The 25,476-nt window shown below is 41.7% G+C and overlaps 1 protein-coding gene across 5 annotated transcripts in view; it reads right to left on the bottom strand.

Annotated features, from left to right (window-relative positions):
* Positions 1-25,476, bottom strand: part of ano10a (anoctamin 10a) — a 43,690-nt gene that overhangs the window by 15,082 nt on the left and 3,132 nt on the right. For 3 of the 5 annotated variants that reach the window (XM_026184704.2, XM_026184703.2, XM_026184707.2), the window contains exons 2-14: positions 23,289-23,344; positions 22,121-22,276; positions 21,845-22,042; positions 21,327-21,461; positions 19,777-19,896; positions 19,388-19,572; positions 17,840-18,224; positions 16,128-16,183; positions 15,936-16,010; positions 15,603-15,791; positions 15,320-15,511; positions 14,836-14,964; positions 4,230-4,346 (exon numbers count right to left, since the gene is read on the bottom strand). In XM_026184704.2, coding sequence (XP_026040489.2) covers positions 4,230-4,346; positions 14,836-14,964; positions 15,320-15,511; positions 15,603-15,791; positions 15,936-16,010; positions 16,128-16,183; positions 17,840-18,224; positions 19,388-19,572; positions 19,777-19,896; positions 21,327-21,461; positions 21,845-22,042; positions 22,121-22,256 — 1,917 coding nt within the window. In that variant the 5' untranslated portion in view covers positions 22,257-22,276; positions 23,289-23,344. Of the gene's footprint in view, positions 1-4,229; positions 4,347-14,835; positions 14,965-15,319; positions 15,512-15,602; positions 15,792-15,935; positions 16,011-16,127; positions 16,184-17,839; positions 18,225-19,387; positions 19,573-19,776; positions 19,897-21,326; positions 21,462-21,844; positions 22,043-22,120; positions 22,277-23,288; positions 23,345-24,849; positions 24,872-25,476 lie in introns of those variants that run through there. The other 2 variants (XM_080307756.1, XM_026184706.2) reach the window with 2 other exon arrangements.

Here is a 25,476-nt window from a genome sequence, read left to right as displayed (position 1 = left end):
AAAGATCTCCCTTCCTCCACTTCTTAAGCTGATTGACAGCTTTGGCCACCTATCAGGGTTCACCATAAATTGGAAGAAGTCTGTTCTTATGCCGCTGTCGTCTGGTCTGGGCCCTGATTTCCTGTCTAGTTTGCCCTTTAAGGTCTCCCAGGATTACTTTTCATACCTGGGTATTAACATCCCTAGGAACTCAAAACTCCTCTTCAGGCTTAATTATTCGGTTCTAACTGATGAGCTCAAGTGTATGATAGATAGGTGGAAACTTCTCCCACTTTCAATGATTGGCCGTATCAATATAATCAAAATGGTTGTGCTCCCTAAATTCATGTACCTATTCCAGAACGTTCCTATTTTTCTCAGGTCTTCCTTTTTCAAAGTGTTGGATGCCATTATCATGCCTTTCGTTTGGGCCTACAAGCCCCCCCGCATCTCGAAGTCTCACTTGCAAAAGCCCTCGGACGAGGGTGGTCTGGGCCTTCCAGTTTTCAGACATTATTACTGGGCCTGTAATGCCAGAGCCTGGGTCTTCTGGAATCTGCCTATAGTTGGTGATGCTGTGGGATGCAGGTCCAGCCCTAAATGGCTCGAATTGGAGCTTAGCACTGCTATCGAGCACACTGGAGCATCCTTGCCAGCTATCTTATTTTCAAAATCGGTTATTAAAAGTGCATGTGATGACTTTATTCTTTGCAACTCCGTAAAAATATTGAATCAAATTAAGAGAATCTTGAACCTCCCGGTAGTGTCAACTTTTGCCCCGATCTGCCACAATCCTAGCTTTACGCCTAGTACAATGGATGCTGCTTTCAAACAATGGCCTGTCAAAGGGTTAATTGCTATAAAGGATCTTTATATCAACAATCATTTTGCCTCTTTTGCTCAGCTTCAGACAAAGTACAATCTCCCTACAAGTCATTTTTTTCGGTACTTACAAATTAGGAATTATGTCAAGCAAGCATTCTCAAATTTAGATACCATCCCCATACAGCATGTCTTTTACAATATGATGAACGAACCTCCCACCTCAAAACACTTAATTTCTCGGCTTGTCAACCTTTTTTCTTCGGCAGCCCCCTCTTGCCATATTAAAGAGGCTTGGACAAGGGACACTGGTTTGGTTATCTCTGACGATCTATGGGCTGAAGTGTTAAGTCGGATAAAACTATGCTCTGTTAACGCCCGGCTTCAGTTAATTCAATTTAAGGTTGTCCATAGACTGCACTATTCCAAAACCAAATTGAACAAGATTTTTCCTAACGTTTCCCCCAAATGTGATAAATGTAAACTTGTGGACGGTACTCTTGGGCATCTTTTTTGGTCCTGTTCTACGCTTACAGCCTTTTGGACTAGTATTTTTAGTTTCTATAGCACTGTTTATGATAGGCAACTGTATCCTGACTGTCTTATGGTGATCCTGGGCTGCTCCGGCGACTCCTTGGCACTTCCCTTTGCTGTTCAACAGGCCCTCATGTTTGGTATGGTGATTGCCAAACGTTTGATTCTGGGGGAGTGGAAATCTGCCTCCCCTCCCTGCTTCAAGAGGTGGCTCGAGGAGATGGTCTCCTGTCTATACCTGGAAGAAATTCGGTTCTCTACGTCTGATTCCATGGAGAAGTTCAGGAAGATATGGGGGCCCTTTATAGACCACATTAAGAAGGACAGTCCACGCCCTGGGTCCTGACCACATTGTTTTAACTGCTTTCATTCTGAGCTGTTGCCCATAACTGTTTTTGCATGATTGTTATCAGCTCCTCCTAGCGATCTTTGGATTTGATCTTGTGGATTGGACTCACTAGATTGTGAGTTGTTTGACATGTATACCACTTGCTTTGTTTGCTTCTCTGCTGTTTTTAATAAGTGCTGGCCTTGTACCCTGTTGTGTGGTTTGTTGCTCTGTTTTTTTTTGTTTGTTTGTTTGTTTGTTTTGGTTGTTATTGTCTTTATTGTCTGTGTTCTTCTGTCCCACTGTTTGTGAATGTGTAAAAAAATTTTGAAACTTGCATAAATAAATACATTAAAAAAAAGAAGTCCTCAATTCTCGATGAGAGACACGACCAAAGGTGGTTGAGAAGAACAAGGTTAATGTCCAGTGGGACAGACAAGCAGTTGCTGGCCAACCAATCAGACATAATGGTGGTTGACAAGGTACATAAGACTGCAGTTGTGTTTAGATGTGGCAAACTCAGTGGACAGTAACATGAGGAAGAAGAAACACGAGGAAATAGGCCGTGGAATAGTAATGGGGCTAAAGGAACAAATGAACCAAATGTGGAAGGTAAAGTCCAAAGTGGGTTGAGTGGCAATAAGAGATTACATAAGAGGTCTCTGTCCAGAATGCAGAGTGCAGTCCTGGGAATAGCTAAGATACTGTGCAGAACCCTCAAACTTCCAGGCCTTATTAGGGATACTCTGATATTTGGATTGGATATAAATCTGACACTGATCCAAAAGGCTGGATCGAATATCAGTGACAATGAGTCGATGCACAGTGCAAAGAAAGAAATCCTGCTCTGTGTTATTCTGGGTTTACTTATTCACACAACAGCAGCAGCTAGCAGTAGATCAAATGTAGGATGAAGGAAGCTAAGCACAGAATTTGAGCAGTCTGACCATCTTCAAGTGATGTAAAAAATGTTTGCAAACCTCCAGACAGAAGCTGTTGGTATAGTAGTATATGCATTATGTGTGAAATATCTTCAAAGTGAGCCTGCAGGACTGGAAAGATCTGATAAAGATGTTTGTTTACTTTCACTCTCCTTATACCCACGGCAAAGGTAGTTTATCAGATCAGAACTCGGAAAAAGGTTGGATCGGTCCATTAGGGATGGACTGAGCCAACTGACAACAACAACAACTTTACTTTATGTATTGTTAAAATCAAGTTCAGATCACATCTTGTTCTCAGATGGGAAACTGTTCTTTGTGTTTCTTGCTGACACCATTTACTACAAACAGAGTCCTCTGGTGATGAGGACTCCTCCCACTAAGCAAAGTGAAAAGAAAATGCCGTGTGGCTCGTGGTACCCCTCAGCTTCATAGTTGATACACCTACGGTATCAAATTGAAAATCCTATATCATTTCGTTCTCAAATTATCATGTTCATAAACTTTGGTGTTCATGTTGCCTGCCAGCCTGGCAGGGTTATGACCAGAGATGAGCAGTAACGCATTACCGTAATCCGATTACTTTTTTCAAGTAACGAGTAGAGTAAGGGATTACATTTCAAAAAAGGTAATTCGATTACTGTTACTTTCCCGTGAGCATGCTGCGTTACTAAAACCGTGATTTTTTTGTGTCTCATGACAATGACGTAAGCAAGTGCGACGTTCGTGGCAACAGCTGTGTGCAGATCAAAAACGGTTAATATATCGAGTGCGGCAGAGAGTTTGAGCGTGCAGCGTTCAAAGTGTGGAAGTACTGACCTTACTTTGAGTTTGATTCTGTAAAAAGTGACAAAAACATTAGTGTCCGCTGTTCACTGTGTGGGAAGAAAACTTCTTTTTACAGCGAAAAAACCCCTAAACGTCCGCGCAAGCACCGAGTATGCTGCCACGGGAATGTGAAATTCACAGAGAAACTGCCGGATCCTTCCACTGACATGATGGCTGCGACACACCTGCACCAGGGCAAACCTCCGCCTGCCCCACTCCTGCTAAACAGGTGAAAATAGAGCAACAGGACTGCTGAGCCTTTGATTTTATTTATTTTCTGCTGTGTTTTACGTGCAAGAGTGAGTGTAAACACAAAAAACTATTTTATTTTATTTTTTTATGCTGGAATGTGCAGAATGTTTGTTTAAATGTTAAACAAATTTCTTCCAGTCAGGGAATGTTGCATATAATTTCATTTTTGCTTGATGCATAAAGTTAAAAGATTAAAACTAATAAAACAAGTTTTAAAAAGAGACTTTTCCATTTGATTACATTTTATATGATGGATTATTCAGAAAAAGTAGAATTGGGCTAAAAGATCTATTGCTTTATTACCTATTCAGGTTGTAAATCATGTTTTTAAAAAGTAACTAAGTAACTAATTACTCTTAAAAATAAGTAATCGGTAAAGTTAAAGGATTACTTTTGGGGGGAAGCTTTTTTCAAGTAACTTGACCAACGCTGGTTATGACATTGCCCCATCAGCCTTTTATTGTTGTCAACCAATGTCAGAGGACAGGTAGCAACTTGCTGAGTGGTAACAAAGTAAAGAAAGTAAGAGCAGAGTCAGACTTTACCTTCTTCTTGAGGGCCTCCAATGATTCAAACTCCAGACGGGCCAGTTTGTCCTGGATGTGTTTGGGAACATCTTGGATGAGGAAGGTCAGAATGAACTTGAAGCCCAGCAGTACATGCTGAAATCACAGACAGACAATCACATCATAGGGATTAAGAAGTTCAGGGTCAGCGTTTTATTTACATCCTTTTAGTTCCGAACAGAGGAAGGAGAGCATGCTTTGAAAGATACATCAACATAACCTGATTACAGTTTTTAAAGATTGGTGTCCTTCACGGGACACACTTTTTTAAAATGACAGAGGACAGAAGAGGAGAAGGGGAGTGACTGAGTGGACCGTCAGAGTGAGACAGACAGCCCCGGTACGTGTCCTTGAAGCTGAATGAGAATGAAAAAAAACCCAGCACAGGCAGCTTTGACTCTGCCTTCTAACAATGACTCTGAAAGGAAACAGTAACCGTCGACACGTTCCCGTTTGGAACAGATCTGACAGCTAGAATGCCAAAATTCTGCAAGGAAGATGATTCAAGGAAAGCTAACAAGACAAAAATGTTATTTTGAGTACAAAAAATCGCGTCTGTGTCTATATGACATGATTTAGAGTAACTTTTGATGAATATATCCATGGGCCATAATATCAAACTTTCGTGCTACCCAAACATTTTGAGCAGAAAAAAAATTAAAAACATATTTCATGTGCATTGCATATTAGGATACATACAGACCCAACACCCAGAACACTTTGTGCTTGTAAAAGTCTTAACTGGGTCCACAGATCTCAGTTTCTCTCTGTCAGACCTCGAGTAATCAAATACAGCAAACTGCACACTTCTGAATCAGCAGAATATGCGTTTTCCCATAAAGATGATGAAACACACACACACACACACACACGCCAGTCCATCTGGAGCACAGCCAGCCGCCATCAGCTTCTTTGATTCAGCACCCTTTTCCTCATCACAGTAATGGACTTATGCTACAGTAGATGGAACAAAAAAAAAGAGCAGATAACAAGGTGCACTGCTCCACAGGAATGGCTTTCAGGGTTATCAAACCAAGTGATTTGAGTAAGACAATGGAATTACATATATTCCCACGCTAACACTAGCTTTCACTGAGGATGGTAAAATAATTTATCTTGCCTAGTTGGACATAATATGACCCCAGATTATGCTCTGATTGATGCCACTTGGAACACTGTGAGCTTGAAGTTGCATAAACTAAGACATTTTGCCATTCCAGTCAGCACAGCAGCTCCAATAATTAACAACCAGAACATGCTCAGAAATCCCTGACCTCAGTGGTTTGTTACATTGATTGAAAGTGCAGAATAAACAGTCCAGCTCTTAGCGAATTGCTAATGCTATTGAAGGCTAATTTATATTTGTGTGTGTTCAACAGCACAAGGTTAGACTAAAGACAGAGGACACTCGGTGAAGGTTGGAAGAAGGTAACTTGTGAAACATTTGAGCCTGACAATAAATTCTGCTTTGTCTGACACAATGGATGTGACTGAACTTCAAATGCTCAGTATGAAAACTATTTGTATCATCATTGCTACGCTGATTAAATTACACCAGCAAAGGCTGATGTTCTGCTTCATCAAGTAAATAAATGTAGGGCAAACAGAAATGTTACTACAGCTGAGAAATGTTCTAAAATTATAAAAAAAAATCTATAAAGACAAACTCTGGATATTACAGGTTTGCCATTTCCTATTTGAAGAACAAGTATTTGATATACAGCTTAATATTGTGTAGCCCTACGTAAAGAGGAACACCTGGACACTCCTCCAAACAAAGAAACTAATTAGACCTGTTATTATCTCGCATCAAATCAAGATATGAGCAGATTGATATGAGCTGTCTGGGTTTACTATAAAGTTTGCTTTGTTTGAGGCGCTCAGGCAAAAATACACAGAGAACATGGAGTGCAAACTTACAGGTCACTTTGTTAGTTACACCTTGGTTGTTAAATCATGGGTACCTTTGCCAACTTGAAGCAGTCTAGCCATTCTCCTCTGACTCTGACAAGAACAAATCATTTTCAGCTGGAGAACTGCTGCTGATTGGATATTTTCTCTTTTTCTGACCATACTCTGTAAACCACAGAGATGGTTGTGAGAGCTGCCGCTCAGATCAACAGTTTCTGAAACATTCAGAGTAGCCCATCTGACGCCCACAACCATGCTTAGTTTGACCACTTTGACCAGTGGAAAGTCTACATGTCTGCATACCTTTCTGTCGTATGATTAGCTGATTAGATATTTGTGTTAACAAGAATTTGAAGAGGTGTATCTAACAAAGGTGTTGGTGAATGTCACTGACTCTGGTATTTTCTTTGACATGCTATTCAGTGACACAACTTGAACTTACTAAGAGAATAAAAGAAATGGATTCCAAGAATACCACGCCAAGTCAAAAAGATCTTGTGGTGCTAAGATTTTTCTATAGCCTCCTGGTGTATTCTTTGTATTAAATGAAAAGATAACAAGTGGATTTTACTGTTGGTTTGCTATCCTACTTATTCTGGAAGGGTGTACAGTTTTAATTAAAGCAGACCTAATAGCCATTTCTTGACTAATAACTCACAGCAGGCCTGGGCGAGAGGCTGTCCTGTAAAGCAGCGGTCCCCAACCTTTTTTGCGCCACGGACCGGTTTATGCCCAACAATATTTTCACGGACCGGCCTTTAAGGTGTCGCGGATAAATACAACAAAATAAAACTAGTACCGGTACCAAAAAAAGAAGATTTATTCATAACACACGTGAAAAGACCCAGGAAAACCGAGTTAACGATAAAAACGATAACAAAATAACGCTGAAAACCGATAAAAACCCTGAAAACCAGACATTTCACACCTGAGCCTCAACTCTCGCGGCCCGGTACCAAACGACTCACGGACCGGTACCGGTCCGAGGCCCGGGGGTTGAGGACCGCTGCTGTAAAGGACAGAAACCCCACCCACCTGCTTTTCGAATTTGCTGCAGGAAGGAAGCTCACTAGAAGGGTGGGTGGCCTTAAAGGAAGAGGAGCAAAAATAGCCGAGTGGCCACCTAACAAAAGAAAAGCAAGAATTGTTTTGAACTATGAATCATGCAAAGCCACTTCCCTCTTTGACTACTTTGGAATTCATTCTTTTGTTGCGTTTATGTAATGAGGAAAAAACAAATAGGAATTGTGAATTCTTGGCCATACTGCCCAGATTTATTGCTAATGTTACCTTAGCCACCGCGCTAATGCTCAAATCATTTAGTACATTTTGCTGTTAGCATGGAACTGACTACATTTCATTCCACCGTCAATCTTACTGATGAGACACAAACAGAAAAACTGCCTTTTCATACGTGATCTGAGCAGAACGCATCTTTCTAACAGCTAGCTGCCATACTGTGTTTTCACTACAGTCTTCTTCATGTTGCCTTAAAGTCTTCTGAACAATTCATCCTACTTGCTTCAAAGCAGTGAAGCAAAAGCTGTGAATATTTATCTGCATGTTATGTTGTGATTTTTAATACATTTCAGCATTTTATTTCACTTTGTCATTATTGGGTATTGTGTGTAGAATGTTGAGGAGAAAAATGAATGAGAACATGTGGAACAAACAAACAAACAAAAAATTGTGTCGCAATTTTTTTTGTCTGCAGGAGAAACCCTGCTTTTGCTTCTTGATATACGCAACAAGAATAATAAATGTATTTAAATATTTTTTTAATCAACTTAGTCAGGAAACAGGAATGCACCAGCATGTAGTTTGAATACAAAAGTCTGGTTTTTATGCTGTGGAGCTCATCACTCACCAAAAATATTGTATATCAAATTAGGGAGTGATGATGAGCAGACATGCGAATGCTGGGGACAGCCAACAGCGGCGCAGGGAAGCAGCGGCACCGACGTGAGAGGGAGAGATCGCAACTTTTGGGAGAGTGTGTTTGCTGTATGATGTGAGGACAGCGAGGCATGTCAGTCTTTACGATGCAGTGCGACTTGATTCGTGAGGTCTGACTCAGCGTAAAGTAAAGCTGCATACACCGATTTTATTGACCAGGTGGCAGCACAATGAGCTGTTAACACAACATGAGGTCTACATTAGACGATTAAGTTATGTCATGATCAACATATTTGCATGCAGTAGCTTGCACATCTAGCAGATACACTCATTAGTATTCATTTTGAGTCATGACTTTCTTGTCAGCCAATAACTTTAAGGCCAAATCTAAGTCTCCTCTTAGCTGTGATGCGGTCTCCAGACTACTGAGGGAATTACACAGTGAGAGTCGTGATAAACTTGAGTCATCCTGATGATGGGTCAAATATCTATGCATACTAATGAAGGTGCCACTCAGGGACAAACACACCAGTGGAATTATAAAAATACTGGTTCTAGATAATGATTAGGGAAGCAGGAGGCATCCTTCTCTAATTGCTCAAAGAAATTCTATTAGCTAACCGTGATAACGTAAAGTCCAAGGAAATAATAACACGACGTTGCATTCAGTGCTATCACAAACAAAACAAAACAATGCATTGCAATACAAATAGCTGTAGAGTGGGGTCATTTAATTACATAATATAGGTTTAGAAGATTAAGTTGCTTTGCGCACCAAGTTCAAAGCTCCTCCAGTGTAAACAAAGCTCAAATACAGAGTGGGAGGCTAGACTAGTTTATGGGTGGATCCTGGCCTGCTGCTGCTCTGTGGTTGCCAGCAGATAAGATCATCTTATTGTCTTTAAAAACAGTGTAATGAGATTACTGTGTGGTGGGCTGCTGAAAAAGACAATTTGACAGACACACACAAAAAACTGTCCCATGCAGGCACCTTAATCACCACACAGAGCTATGTTAATGTCAGGTCTTTGGCTTCATTTAGATTACAAAGTTAATAATGTACTGTACTGTACTGACCCGTAATCAGCTTTGTGAGCAGTTAGTATGGTCTGTATTATAATAACGTACTTTACTTTGAACTGGTAGACTTTGGCAGCACAGAAAAGCATTTTTATATTACCATGACACTGCTGTTCCACTCTGCTCTATAGGCTATAATGTAACTGTTCGTTCATTCTCGTCGCTCAACTCGGTCCCATTTATGATGGTCCCAGAGCATCTAACAGCCTTTAAGACAGATATTTGCCTCTAAAAATAACCATCAAACCAAATTTTAAAGGAGAGCGATTGCTGGACTTCATAAAAGTTTGTGTATTTAGAGTGAATATAAGCTTTACAAATTAAATTAAATGCATAATAACCCCTACGGATGCTTTTATAAACAATTATGGCCAGCAGGTTACATACACTCATTATGGGCATGTGCAATCATCATGTATGTAGTACAATCAGCTCCAAGAAGCCCAAAATTACTGTGACATTCATACCCATGATGAGTGGGCATGAGTGGATGTAAACCTCTGATAACACATACTGACTACTATTGCTTCTTCCAGCTTTAACTTAATGTATTGTTGTTTGCACTATAGACTGTCTCAAGCTGTAAACATCACTTAGGGCCTTAGGACATATCTGTGTCCTACGCACTAATATTCTCAATTCAAATACTGCATTTATGGTTCGAGTCAGTCTTAGAAGTCGTGTAAATACACAATACAGGCTACACACAAACCATGATAACTAATTAGTTTTCCATCATGCCGAGATATTTTGTGTTAAAAGTTTTGTCAAATTGAAAACACCTGTGTGCTGCACACCAGCTCAAATAACCAATAACTGTGAACCCTTTCTTGTTCCATGCCATTAGGCTGTGATCTTGTCTCCCGTCCTTTCAGGTCCCTTGTAAGCAGACACACTTCATAGTCCCTGCTCTGTTTCCTCAGCTCCTCCTCCGAAATGAGTCGATTATAACAGACAGACCCGTGACTCTGAAAGAAAGTCTCTGTCTCTTTCAGCGGCAGGCTGGCCAGTTGCCTAGTTACTGCTCACTGATGTGTGTAAACCCTACACAGCAATTACCCAGGTATCATAGCACTGATGCTGGAAAGCGGCGCGGCGAAGCCCTCGCGCCTGTTCCCAACCCACCCCCATAACAGAGATAAGAGGAGCTGAGGGTTTTGATTTGAACCCTCAGCTCTCTGAATCAGCCTTCTCTTATTAAAGAGATGACGACCGACTTAAGAAGAGCAATGAGAAATGCTTCGAAGGAAGAAAAAACATCTGTGATCTCCTGTCTGTCCGCACTAAGATAGTGGGTTAGAGGCTCTGCTCCGCCTGGAGTTAGCTGTATTTAACAATGTATGCACTGACAGACCTGTTAGCAGCTTTAATTAGAAAGGGTTTCTCTAAAAGCAATATACTGGCTGCTGAGTCAATAAACCACATGTATGTGTATTCATGTGCAGCTCTTCTTTCACACACTTAACATTACACAAGCTGGCTCTCACTGTTCTTGTTGTGCCATCTCTTTAATAGCCTGTTTGCTCAATTCTAGGAAATGTGGTGGTAGCAGGCAAGAACGTGCTTGGATCTCGCTCGCTCTCTCTCACACACACACACACACACACACACACACAGGTTTCTTTTCCTCAGTCAATCGTTTTCCTTGTCTCTCTCATCAGCCCTGGCAGTTCTGCTCTCAGTCCCTTCCTTCCCGTTTCTCCTCCTTTTGCTTCCACATTCACTCATTTTATCTCTACTTTGATCCAAGCCTTCCATCACAGGTCTGCAGTGTGCACTAAAGAGAAAAGCAAGGAAATGCATGACACACCTGACTGATGCAGTGTGTCGCGGCAGGATGGATTGCTCATATACAACCACTGCAAAGCGAGAGTGTAAGCCAAACACCAAGCTGTGAGCTAACCTGGTTTCCCTCTGTGTTTGCAAAAGCAGCATCACACCTCCTCTCATGATTCAGGTGAGTGAGGCAGAGTGCAAATCAAGCAGTGAACATGACCCCCAGGCCCAAAGCGCAGCCCTCTGCAATAAAAAGTCATGTTCACTTCTACTCAGCCCAAAAGACAGTTTGGAGGAGGTTAGGATGGATCAACATGCTGTGAGTGTGATTTACTGGAGTCCCTGGAGTCTTTAATCAGAAAAAGTCTAGAGTAAGGGCTCATGTAATGCACACACACACACACACACACACACACACACACACACACACACGCACACACACACACCAAACAAACAAAGGTCATATTCACTCTGCTTCACTGAGGGAGTGGGTTAAATGCAGAGAGGAATTTCCCCACGGGGATCAATAAAGTATACATTATTATTATTATTATTGTTATTATTAAAAGTGATGAAAAAAAGCTGCCACTGTGTTACAAATTGAAGCTGGAGGGAATATCAGAGAAGTTGAGAGTAATAAGTAATAACAAACAAATTGCGGAAAAACACACCTGGTTGATTAAAAGCTTAAAATATCTTCAGTCCTACTAAAGGACATCCGTTCATTCGATTATCATTACATTCTTTAACTCAACTGGATCAGCACTACATGGTTCATGTCTTAACCTCAGTGTATAGACTGAATAGATGGATGTAACATTCAGCTCTTAAAAGTCAAAGAAGCCAGTGTGGAGGTGTCTTAAACCTGCATTCTACTAAACCTGTGTGACTCCTCTGTTGGCAAACAGAAGATCAGCTGTTTGGAAGTTTATGGTAAAATGATCCTTGCAGGCCTGATGAGTTCATGGCTTCTGTTGCTAGTTTCAAGTCACACCGCATGCAACGTGATATTCATTTAGTAGATTATGGCCCCCATTACAGTCAGAAAGGGAGGATTAACCATGGTATGCTCACTGGCTAATGACTTGTGAAAGACAAGTGTTTAACTAAAGACAGCGATGGTGAAAATCTTCTGATTTTGGCTTCCCAACAAGAAAATAGCGTGTCTTATACAAGCAAATATAAAAACAGACATCAATTAAAATGATACTAAAGTGAAAACAATCTCTGTCCTTACAGCTCAGACCAGCATTTCGGACCAAAACAGATCTCATATTGCCCGATTACATCTATCCTGAAATTTACTGCCCCCCTCTGGCTGCACTTGGTAATTGTCTTTGGAAGCTAGCTTGACTATCAGCTGTTAAATCTCTCATTTTTTCTGGGAGCGTTTATGTCATGCTGACAAAGGCTGGAACTGAGAGGAGAGTAGCAGGAGTCGATGTAGGACAGTCATTCCACTTGCTATTAATTTCAATTAAATTGTCTGCAATTCAGCCAGAGGCACAGCAGGTGGCACTTGAGAGATATTTCTCTGAATACTTGAAAGGTGGGATTTCCCACGAAACCCTTCTCTAGCATTCTTTCTATCCTCCTCTTTTACCCTCATCCCTGAACTGTGGAAAGGGCAAATGGCATGTTCAGCCTCCCTGAGCATGGCTCTGATGGGGGCTTCTTCCTGTTAAAAGGGAGTTTTTCCTCCCCTCTGTTGACAAGTGCTAGTTTGCAGGGGATTAGGCAATCATTTGGGTTCGTTCTCTAATATTGCAGGGTCTGTATTTTTCATATTTCCTCATGACGTCTGTCACTGTAGGTGATACAGCACCCCAGACCAGTACAGACCATTGACCCATTTATTTTACCTTCAATGAGCATGAAAGTTGACCTCTTTGACAAACTTCACAATATTCAGCTTTTTAAGATGCTCAGTCTTTTTTTGGCCGTTTGTGTATGTGTACTGCTACACTGTTGTCAGAGATGATGAGGAACTGGAATGCAGTTGGTTCACCCACTCGTCTCACCCATCTGTAAAAGTCTCTGCATGCCATTGATGGTGCATGAGCAGTTACCTGCGAAACGACCTATTGTCATCAGTAACATCTGCACTTGGAAATTAATCCAAACACAGAGCTGTTACACCCCCTCAGTAAGTAAAGTTAACAACAAAAAAAATCAGTGAGCTGTGTCATCAGATCATGTATAATGTAGCATGTTGTCATCAGACCCATGGTTCTCAAAGCGGAATCTGTTAACACCACAGCTCCCTCACAAAGGGCTCCAGAGGGGTTTGATGATTCAATTCACTTGATTCTATTTGGATTTCCTATTTATCACCATACACTGTGGAAGAGACACATACCATCCCATTTCTCCCACTTTCAATTTCAACAGCAGACCGTAGCAGATGCATAAACTCTGACCGATCATCTTTTCCAAATGGTGACTCTTTGGACAAAAGACACATCTAGGAGGCAGATTCTGCAGCCCATGAGACAAAGCAAGGCTAAAACGATTCAATCCATCTCACACTAATAGAGAACTCCCAGCAAAAAGAAAGGTTTAAACAAACCCAGGCTTATCCTGGCAGCTGCTGCAGGAGAAATATCACCCACAAAGAACAACTTCTCTGTGAACTGCAGAGTTTTCAGCGGTGTGTGCCGACCACACGTTCAACATGCAGACGATCGATGTGACCCAGTTTCTGCCTTGGCATCAGCAGAGAGATGTTGTACAGTGAGCTACAGTACTTTAAAGAGCATTTACAGTCTCAGGCAGCAACCAGACAGTTAAAACAATCGTCCCTCAGGAGGTTGTTAAAGCAGCACAAACGTACAACTGTTTTCTTTATGAATGTCCTTAAAAAAAAATCTCCATACTGCAGCACCTCCCATTCACTACATCCTCACCTGTTTGTGCTGTTATTTTGAGCCCCCCCCCCTCCGGAGGCAGGAGGTGTGTTAGGCTGCACTGTTTGAACAGGGCACATAGAAAAGGGGAGCGGGCTGACGTTATGTTAATAAAGGTAGAATCAGGAGAAGAGGAATCTGCAGCGTGAATGCTCAAATTAACACACACACACACACACACACACACAAGCTCAAACAATTATAGGCTGAATACGCACAGTGCAAATTTCATTTATGTGCGGACACACACACACTCTCCACTCTGCCCGTCACCCTCAGCCCTTGCTTTGGGCTGTGGCTCCATCTAGTGAACAAAAATCTGCATCTGGCACAACTACAGAACAGCGCGGTGTTAACAAGAACGCTATTAAACACTAATGTATCCAAAAATGATTATGAGATCTATAGAAAATAAAAAATACAGGAATAATGCTACAAGTCCAATTTTTGTGTTGTCTTCCTTGGTAAATTCACTGATCCTTAAATGAAAGTGAATGGCAAAATTGCCTCTATAACCATGCAAAAAGAATGACTGCACAGTTATCACTATATCTAACTAACTACATATAATTATAACCTATCAGAATGGAGAATACAGTTTTTTCAAAACAGGCGTATTATACTCGTATTATATACTATATTATATCACAAAGGAGGTATAACAAATTGCTTCCTAGCATTCCATTTAGACGTGTTTGTTCCACTCCTGGCAAAACATACACAGCGGCATGGCTCTGTGAGATGCTTGTGCCATCATCAATGGAGTCATTTCTGCTGCTGTGTTATTTCTGCTATTATAAATATACCATTTACTTTCTGCCAAACCAAGTTTCAGTTGTGTCACTTTTGAAATTTCTTATACAAGACTAGTCAAGTTTTGTTTCATAACATCACAAAGTTACTCCAAAATACTACATAAATCTGACCTTTGTTTACCAGTCTGAGGTCACACATTACGTGTGTGTGTGTGCGTGTGCGTGTGTGTGCGCGCGTGTGTGTGTGTGTACGTAAATTACCTCAGCAGCCACTGTACACAGTATGAGCTGTGTCTCTGACTCGGGGAAGTAGGATCTGACTTGTGGAGACATGCCAATCAGTGCACAGTTGGTCACAACAGCTATCACACTCATGGCTTCAAAGGCGAGCTGCACACAGAGGTAGAAAGACAGCGACAGTTATTCGTTTCCACGAATGGAAACCATACCTGGATGCTGGGCACAGCACAGAGTCAGTCATATGTCATTTTTAATGGAGGAGCTCTGTTTAGATTAGGACAGCATGTTAAAAAAATACAATGACCTGTCCACAGAAAGCTTTAATGTTCAGAGTACCCCAATATCATTTCTGAAGGACGTCCAATATAGCAGTAAGGATGTGGAGGATATCTGTGTCCTTTGGTACTTTATAGTTGTACAGCAATATTTGTTAAATAAAAAACTACCAAAAATCATTCTTTTCTCATAAACATCAGCAACTGCACTCAAAACTAAATGAAAATACCTGCCAGACTCCAATGTTTGCAGCTGGGTCGGCAAAGGGTCGTTTGAACACTCGACACATCTTGAAGGCGTCAGAGTAAACCTCGGTGATGTTGTTTAACACCACAAGGACAGCAGCCAGAGGAAAGACACAGGAGAACAGACTGACATAACCAAACAGCAGGAAGAGCTCCAGGTAGTCATCAAATGTTCCCTGAGCAGGAATGAGAGCACAGACAGACACAAATTAAAGAACGTCGCAGAAGACGTCATTTGATTTCTGATTAAAGATCACATGTACTGACCAAGTATGTGCTCATGTCGGCCTCGAGCCGGACCTGCTCTACCAGCGGAAGCTCTTTCTCCTCGTACAGTCTTCTCTTCTGGATTTTGCGAATCATCTTTTTGTTGCGTCTCCTCTGCAGCCAGTAGGGCAGGAAGGCCTCCATGAACTGATTCAAGATCTGACTGGTGATCAACAAGGTCGCCAAACTCTGGAAAGAGCGCAGACACAAAGAAATATCAACAGAAACCAGGGTAGAGGGAGGTGAGAGAAACAAAAGAAAGGAACTGTAAAAACTAGAGGAGCAGAACGATGGGAAGTAGAATCAAAGAAGGAACGAAGGAGGCAGACCTACCTGTCTGAGAAGCTCCATGTCCTGCATGACAAAGGCAATGTAGAAGAGCGACGCGAAACAGTTGAAGAAGTTGAACTAAAGAAAAAAAGAGTTAGGGCAGTTATGAGAAGTGAGGTGGTGATAAGAAAGGCTGCACTCTCATCAATAAAGGGTACAGTTGGCAGAAAACTGTGGATAACTCATTTCACTCACCACCAAGACTTTGAGCACCAGGTGATTTTGATATGAAGACTCTAGCCTGTGATTTTCTAAACACACGGAAAACATGTCAGAAATAACTCATCGCAATGTTCACAGCAGAAGCTCACTGGATGAAAACCAGTCAATGACTGCCAAAAATCTGGAACTCCAGGACCTGACCAAAGCCTGACTTTTCCTGGGGTCAGCCCTTTAAAAACATTCCTTTTATTTGCCTTAAGAAGCATCTAAGTTACTTTCATGGTGTGTTTGTGTTATTATTTATCTCCAAATCTGTGAGAATGTTGAATTGAATCAGGGCCCATCAGACCTCATACTACAACATTATCCCAACGATCTAAGTTTGTGCTCACAGGGGATCACATGATTGCTGAGGTTCTCTCTAACAGTGTAGGGTTTTATCTTACAATATGTGTTTGGTTGGTTTATCCTATTGATGGCTTCACTTCCATTTACTGAGAGCTGTACTGTATTGTGTTGCTGTCACAAATAAAAAGTTCCTGTGAACAGTGATTGAATGATACAATGGATAAAACTCTAAACCTTTTGATCTCCATTCCAAAAGATTTAATGCAGTTTCTTCGCTAAACGATTTGAAATACACAATTAAAGTCTGTACTTTTATCGATCATCCATCATTAGCTTTTCATTTATTTAATTAAATCAGGTACACAAACTGATTTACTAATGCAACATGCATTTTACTGCCAATTGCGCTGAGGTTGAACGCTGGGGGGGGAGCACATCTTATTTTTGTGCTCAATATGGTGACAGTTGCTGCGCGGAGGAGGAACAAAAGTGTCGGTTACCAAGCTATCTAATTCTAAATTGGCTCAGTGACCTCAGAGATGACCTGGACCTGGATGACCGGCAACAAAACGTCTTACAACACTTTAGCTTTTGGTGTCTTGAACATGCTGTGGCTTCTGTGTCAAGAATTTCGCAGCCTGCACTGTGGGGTTCAAAGTGAAATGGCTGAAGAACAAAGAGAACAGATGGATAATGATGTTAACTTTGGACCCTGTCCTGAAAGTAATCAGACCTCAGATGGACATCAAAGCATGGGAAGTCTGAACAGCAGTCCATTTTTAATTTTGATGTTTTGAATTGGTTTCATAGTTTGAAGGTGCTGTTTGCTTTTGTTCTGGTCAATTCATTTACATTCATCAACTTTAAAAACATATATTTCCTTAATAAAGTTTTTATTACACTCAAATGAAATCGTTCTAATTTCAGCAATATGAACAGTGCGGATAGTTTTCACCGTGATCTCATGAGCTGTGCTCTTAAACACATAACTGTTTTTTCATTCATCTGCATGATAGTACCTAAGATGGAGATCACACACACACACACACACACACACACACACACACACACACACACACACACACACACACACACACACACACACACACACACACACACACGATTATTGTAGGGTCTTGAGCGTATAATAAAAAATTATTTGGCCTTAAGTCTACCCAATGAGACAAAATGGTGCACACTTAAAGGCAAATCAAGGGACTGTTGAATTAAAACATTTGAATTACAGGAAAACCCTAGCTTCACGCTGCATTGTGAAAACTCATCAGCTCTGGATTCTCTTGTAATATCATCAGCAATCAAGCCCTCTAGCCAGAGCTTGTATTAATGCAAGAAACATGGTTTGGTGTGAATGCACAATAATGAAAAAGTGGACTTACCCCATTCAGTGAGGAACTCGGCAGCATATCTGTAGATGAGGTTCATCGCCTCTATGACCACAGCATAGATGATACTAGGGATGAATAGCAGAATGTGTGTCCAGAATGTGGGGTTCTCATCATAGATGGACAGAGCCCACCCCTCCATCTGGAAGTAGATCATCATGATGTAGAGGGACAGGTAGAGGCAAAGCAGGACGAAGGGCAGAGACACAAGGTAGACACGCAGGTGCCTCTTGGAGGTGGGGTAGATAGGCTCTGCACGTCCCGTCACAGGGTTGTGACCAAGCACGCCGTGAAATCCAGGCCGAGGTTCTTCAAAGGCCTTTTTTCTGCACAGTGTGCCCCAGTAGTAGGCTAGTGAGGCACTGCGTCGCTTCCATAACTGGTGGGCACAAAGGTTCAGCAAGTCAGCTGAAGCATTTTAAAATTCTGTTACGATTTTAATAAACACTTTTGGAGTTAAGACTACATTGCAAGCAGCAGAGGGTAATATTTTCCTTTACAATTAAAGGGTGAATTTTCTCTCTTGTTTAGTGTATAAAAGAATGAAAAGTTAAACCACACATCACAGTTAAACTTCTGAAGTGCTTGAAAAGATTCAATCCCTTTACATCAAAGAGCTGAAGATTCACTTCTACCGCTCCCGTTTTAACCCCTCCACCACCCCAGCATCCACCTGCAGGCTTTGGAGCATATTTACACATCACTGCCCAATTTCTATGTGTATCATATTTTTAGGATGGTGAGCATTGTGCCTCCACACACCAAACTATATTCTGCAGCCATCACAGATTAATAGATCAATAGGTAGAACGATATTGTTACGGCCCTGCAAAATTCGTCATGAAACGGTTATGGACTCATTTTTGGTTATGGTAATTTGACAAACCATGGGTTTGCATTTATGGGAGGGGGTGTTACGGCCCTAGCAGGGCCTCTCTCTCTCCTGAGGGTGCCTGTGTGGGCGTGTCCCACTACCTCCTGCCTGAGGTGCCACCTTTCCCTCCTGTACAGCTGACTCCCATCAGCAATTAAGGGTATTTAAGCCCAGAGCAGGGTGAGCTCTGGGCCAGAGTGCCATTTTGTGTGGGTACAGCTAGTGAGCTGAGTGTTTGCGGTAGTTTCCAGCTAGTGAGCTGTGTAGTGTGTTGTCCAGCTAGTGAGCTGTGTAGTGTGTTGTCCAGCTAGTGAGCTGTGTAGTGTGGTGTCCAGCTAGTGAGCTGTGTAGTGTGGTGTCCAGCTAGTGAGCTGTGTAGTGTGGTGTCCAGCTAGTGAGCTGTGTAGTGTGGTGTCCAGCTAGTGAGCTGCGCTTTCCTTTTGACATTTTGCATTACTGACCAATGCCTGAGTTTTGTTTGTGTTACTTTTATGGTGATAGCGGCTTGTCCGTCTCTTTTAGTTGAATTACTTCAATAAAACTGTTTTATTTAACTGTTTCGCCTCCTTGACTCCTTTTTCTCACTTTTGTTGCTTCCCCCTTAACGCCTAGACCCCCCAGGGGAACGTAACAGATATCATACTGCATACTGTTTCATGTCTTCTTACCTCCAAGATAACAGTGCACCAGATCAAGTTGAAGACAGCAAAGACTACATATTTGTCATAGTCCTCCCAGTCAAACAGATAGTAAGGCACCCCAATGAGGGCCATAGGCACCAGCGCAAAGGTGAAGTACTCCAGGAAGCCAAAGTAGAGAGCCTGGCCCTCACCATAGTAGTGTCTGATGTCGTCTGGGGATAGAGATGAAAGAGTCAGTAGTGATCAGGAGCACTGACAGTGCATCGCTCCAATTACAGTCTGGGGACATATTAGAAATGCAGATGTACAGAGACCTCTTTTGCAAGTGTGCATACTCCATAACGTGGACTGTTCGTTTTAATCACACAATGTATTCAAGAGTGACCATGAAAAATAATGGCACAAGATGCACTTACCCAGAGGCTGAAGCGACACCTTCACTTTTTTATACCAGGAAAAAGAAAGCCTCTTGAGTTCTTCGTTTTCATGCAGAGGAAACATCTGGATTAAGATCCCTTTGGAGAGCAGTCTGCGAACTAAGATGCAAGTAAAGAAAACAACAAAAAAGAGCATGTTACTTTCTGTCTCACCCCCCACTCTACTCATGTACAGTGATGATAAAACAGGAAGTTTTTACTCAAACTTGTGAATTATTTGGAAGATATTCCACATGAAAACCTTCTGGCTGCATTTCCATCCTTCTCTTGAGTTTTTCTGAACTCACTTTCCCAACTAAATAAACATGCATTTCATTTTGTAAAACAAGGGCAGGCTAACAATAGCTGGGAGCCGGCCCATTCCACACAATACAATAATGACTATAGCAATAATTACTATTGTCCAATATGCAGCAGCTAAATACGAGCACATGAAAGCGCTATCATTTCATCTGCCATTTTTTGAGTGCATCATTTGTCAAAAAATAATTACATTCTATTTTAACACGATTTGTCAAACACAGGCGTTGAATAGAGGCACCCTATCTTCACTGCAAGTTCATTGGTTCCTTATCTCACTTTGGGACTATTTTACTGCATTTGCATATTTATTGTTTCCATACTGAAGACAGACGAAGGGAGGGGGTTGCAGAGATAGCGGGGTGGAAGGAGGACACAGTCTGTGTTCAGTCTACAATCTGCTACCGTTACTACTACAGGAATCTCTAAATCAAACCGCAAGCAAGTGTGGATGAACCGCAGGAGAGGCTCAAACAGTCAAATCTTGTCACAAGCTGAAACTGAGGAAAAAAAATAGGAGTGAAATTATCTAATCTGTGTATCAGCTAATAAAAACATACTCTGCTGTGGCTAATGTTGTTATAAACAGGTTCTAACAAATGTCTTTCTGATAGTTTTATGATTAAATGCCGAGTGTATACTTAACTAAGGTTGAGGAGTGATAAATCATTTAGCCCCGACTAAACCACGATTTACACAATGTGTTCTCTTTGTGCATCAAAATGAAAACAGTCAAGTCTCTAAGATGAGAAGCTGGACCTGTATTCCTATGCAAATGAAATGACTGATCAATTATCAAAATGTTTATCTGTAAGCGACAGAATGAAAAACAGTTTAGGGGAAGAGGACAAGCATAAAATTGGCCATAGCTTCAAAACCCTGTATGATAATACACTGCCATGTTTTACTCACATCACCTGTGTGTGGTTTTACTTCTGAGGTTGATCAGTTTCCCAGTTTTATTCTGGGATGTCTGCACATCCTAATTTAGTACAGTTTCCTGGAATTTCAGCTGTTAAATTCAGCAGTGCTATGAAGTACCGGCAATCTGTCCAGCATGCACCCTGCCCACCTTCAGCTGCATAAGCAACAAAGAATATGTATGCATGCAAGAAGGAACTAGATGAGACCATTTTCTTTTGTCTTCCTGTGAGTGAAATACACAACATCAGCAAACTGATCACTGCAAAGCTCATTTGAAACAGATTGAGACATGAACACAGACTCACTGATAGATTTCCCAGGGTAGAGCTTGGCATGACTGTATCCTGGAACATTAGTCTCCTCTTTGGCTCGCAGCGTGTCCAGCTCATGCTTGATAACATACTGACACTCAGCCATACTGAGGAAGCCGTCTCCATCCCCTGAAGAGATGGAACAGAAACACAGTGCCATTCACCACAAAGGCATGTTTTCACAGGCTGTTACAGTGACGCCACTTATTTCAGACAGAGTATGTGAGCGGTGATGAGACTCAGGGGCAGTGATCAGATTGATTTGTGTTGAAGAAGAATCAAATGATGCATTAAATTCTCCTTATTTATGCAATTCTGCACAGAGCTGACTTAACAAGGAGGCTGACAAATATGGTAGTGATACGAGTTACCTCTGTTACTGTTTAAGGTTTCTGAAAACCAGCTAACACAAAGAAAGCCTGGCTGTGTTAAACTGCAAGGCTGCAAGTTAACAATAACAATAAGATGCTAGTCTAAAGCATACATTTTCACAAACTAAACAGTAGACTTGCCTTTAAAATCTTTGAAGTTGTGTTTGCTGGCAAAAGTGAAGGCTCTCATGGACCCGTCAGTACACTCCTTAAAGAGCCCCAGATCTTCTGCACCACAGAGCAGCCTCTGCATGGAGGCCCCCACCAAAAACATGTTGGGGTTTTCCTTCTCTTCCACCCCGATTCCAGGTCCCAACTGCTCCACCAGCAGCTCAGCACCTGGAAGAAATTACAGGATGAATAATACCACGTCAAACAAGGGAAGATGATTCGAGGGGCGCAGACGATCTTCCACACCTCCATTCTGTTGCCGGTCTCTTATCCTGCTCAGCAACCAGGCAATGGCCTCCTCCTTGGTGTCTGAGGCCAGCTCCAGCACCACCAGAGGAGCAAACCTGGAGCCACTGCTGTCTACTGACGACTCCTGCAGCATCGTCCCTCCTCCCAGGAAACCTGCATAACAGAAACGTCCTTATTTCCTTGAGTCCCAAGTGTGAAATACAGCACAGACTGCTGTAGAACAAGCTTTGCTTTGAACAACCAACAGTAATTATTGGTATTGCCAATAAACGGAAACACTGCTATCTGCTAGAAAGGCCTGTTTGTCACTATCATCTTCAATTTCAGTGTACTGCAAGGCCGACAGGGCAAGCTGAGCTCGTGCTAGGCCTAATCATCAGAAGTTTCTGTATTTCTACAATTCTGGGAGCTGGAGCCTATCACAGCTGTCATAGGGCGAGAGGCAGGGTACACCTTGGACAGGTCGCCAGTCTGTCACAAAGTTAGCTTATAGACGCAGACAGCTATACACACCCACATTCTCTTGTAATATTATAGAAAAAAACCTATATAGTAATATAGATGAAATAAAATTTCCCATTAACATCATGTATGCCATTGTACATGATGACAATTTTTCTTTAGGGACTCGCAGTAGAAGTACTTTGCTATTTTTCTTTCTTAAGTCAAGTCTGGATACAATAACAAAGTCTGTTCTTGTTTTCTTGGGCTCCCTGTCTCATCCTATTCACAGACTCCTAGAGTTCCTGCTGTGCTGTACAACAAATTCAAAATGTCTTTACATGACTAATGTAGTGTGTGAAATGACATCTTGGCCCAAAACAGGTAAAGAAATGACAGATAAAGTCACAATGTTCATTGAACAGGTTTACACAAGGTGTGTCAAAGCTACCCCTCCTTAGTCTGAACACGGACCTCCCTGCAGTAAAATCAACTAATCATACGTGGTGGAATCTGTACTGTGGGTCTGCTGCAGATCAGCTCATGTATGACCTGTAAGGAGAGACAGACCCAGAGTACAGACAGAAACAGCTGAGACTGCTGTACCCAGAAAGGGAGGAGCATGTGTGTTAAAGAAAGCCCTGACATGCTGACTGCTACTCCTTCCGTACTTGTGTGTGTGTGTTGTGTGTGTGTGTGTCGTTCGGGCCAGCACAACACTCACCCAAATCTGTGTATGAAGCGGCAGTGTTCCAGGCTCGGGCCGGGAACCGTGATCATCTATTGTGAACAGTAAGAAAAGAGAAGAGCGTGTGGTGTTGTAAGCGTGCTGCACCCGGTGTTCCACGTCACAGAGTAGCACTGACAGCTGTCACACCCACATCTGCCCCACTCCCCCTGTAGGGAACTTTAACACGGATCAGCGTTTTTTGTTTGTTTGTTTTTTACTGAATCTAATTTCTGAGCTCTCTGTGGTGGTCCTCAAAGTAAATAAATAAATCGGTAGTTTTTAAAACTGACATTTTTGAAAATTTATTTTGCAGTCAACTTGTAACACTATCACTTCCTGTAAAAGAGTTGGGAAAGGTTGAAGAGTTTATTTTATGAAGCACGTTGAGGTTACTGCTGTGATTTCACGCTTTATGAATAAAGCTGAAGGAAACTGAATAATGTCCTGACACATTTCATCTAAACCAAATAAAAGATGGACACAGCCACGTGACATCGCATCCTCAAGTGACCCGACTACAGGAAAGGGTGGAGTGCTAAGCTATCTGGTATTAGCAAGCTGCATTTGTAAAGTGAGGAGCACAGGTTCTCATGTCAGCTAATTAGTGCTGAGTAACAGACTGATGAAAGTTAAAGTAAAAGTGAAGCACGAACATGTCTCTCACACACAAAATAACCCATAATATTAATCAAATAATCCATTAAAATTGCTCCGATACGCACAACCACAGGCGAAGAAGAGGCCTAGCTCCGCCTACCCGTGTCCCAAACACCTGTCAGTCACAGCAGCCACACCTCTAACTGTATTTATCATCTAGGCAGATGAGTTATCAAAGACTAAGTATTGTTTCCAGTGCTGTCAGGCGTTTTAACATGGAAGTGTATGGAGACTGACTCAACGTCCAAATTAGATTTTCTTATTTATTATGTACAAATGTTAGCCTGGTGGCAGTGTTGGAGCACATGTGAGAGTAACAATGAGAGTGAGAGTACTAAAATTCAATATGATTCATGCTCTGAGCGCCACACATATTCAAATTTTTATTAAAGAGTATGTAGCGCTGATGGTCAGAAGCCCTGAAATATCATCTACAACAGGGTTCAATTAAAATGCGCAGTTCAGTTAGAGGAAATTATTGACTGTGATAATCCTCCTTTCTGCCACTTAGAATGACTAAAATTTACAAAGTGGACTTAATGTTTTATTCAATATTACCCAAAATTAGTGACTAGGCCCATAAAGTTATAAAAAAAAAACAACCTGTTGACCAATGCTAGGGGTGAGCGCTGCGTTCCTATCCGTTGTTAAGCGATGACGTGACCAATCCTACTTCCGGGCCTAAAGTAGTCTGCGTTCAATATGGCTTTTGTGTTGTTAACATATTTAATGTCTTGTATTTTCTTCTATTTAATCTCAAAAAGCTCCTAAAACAGTCAGTGATCACTGTTGACCTCCCTCAGCTTTTATTACCGCTAATCATTTATTTAAGCTCAGTTTTTAAAACCTTAGGCTGTAACTGCAGCCCAGCCCATGCAGCAGTATATGAATGACTAACCTCGTATTGTGGATGGATTATCTCAGTTGTTCTCCTGGCTGAAGTTTGGTCCTTTTACAGCATCCTGCCATGCGATTACATTTGTTCCTGACCACCGAGAACACTCACGTTAACTTTTATCAAGTGGAAAAAGGTTCGCTTGTTTATGTTATGCTAACATAGCTGTGTCGCTAGCGATCACGTAGCACATCATTATATACCAGCTAGCCAAACTTCAGTAACCCTACAAACGTCACTGCTGTTTAGTTTTCTGTCTTCATTTATGTTGGAAGTGATAACAGAGCTGTACGTTTTAATTTGTTTCCAAAACCCCGCAGTCAGGACATGCTATGTTGTATTTAGATAGAAGCTAGCGAGCTAACTTCCTGCTAACTTCTAATGTTAAATGTCATAAATTCCATTTTCATGGATGCCTGGATGTTAAACTCAATTGTTACACCTGGTAGAGCAGAACGCTGATCATTTTATTAAAGATGGAAGACTTTAGACAGCTTTTCAACTCCCAGTAATGCCATAGTGATCGTTTGATATATGGACCTGCAGCGGAGTTTAGGCCCAGACACGGCTAGTGACGTCAGACTTAACAACCGCATTTCTACAGCAATGAGAGGCACACAGGTATCGACC

This window comes from Astatotilapia calliptera, chromosome 11 (assembly GCF_964374335.1).
Source record: "Astatotilapia calliptera chromosome 11, fAstCal68.1, whole genome shotgun sequence".
Classification (NCBI taxonomy): domain Eukaryota; kingdom Metazoa; phylum Chordata; class Actinopteri; order Cichliformes; family Cichlidae; genus Astatotilapia; species Astatotilapia calliptera.
Note: the sequence above shows the minus strand (reverse complement) of the source record. Positions and strands in the feature narration are given on the sequence as shown.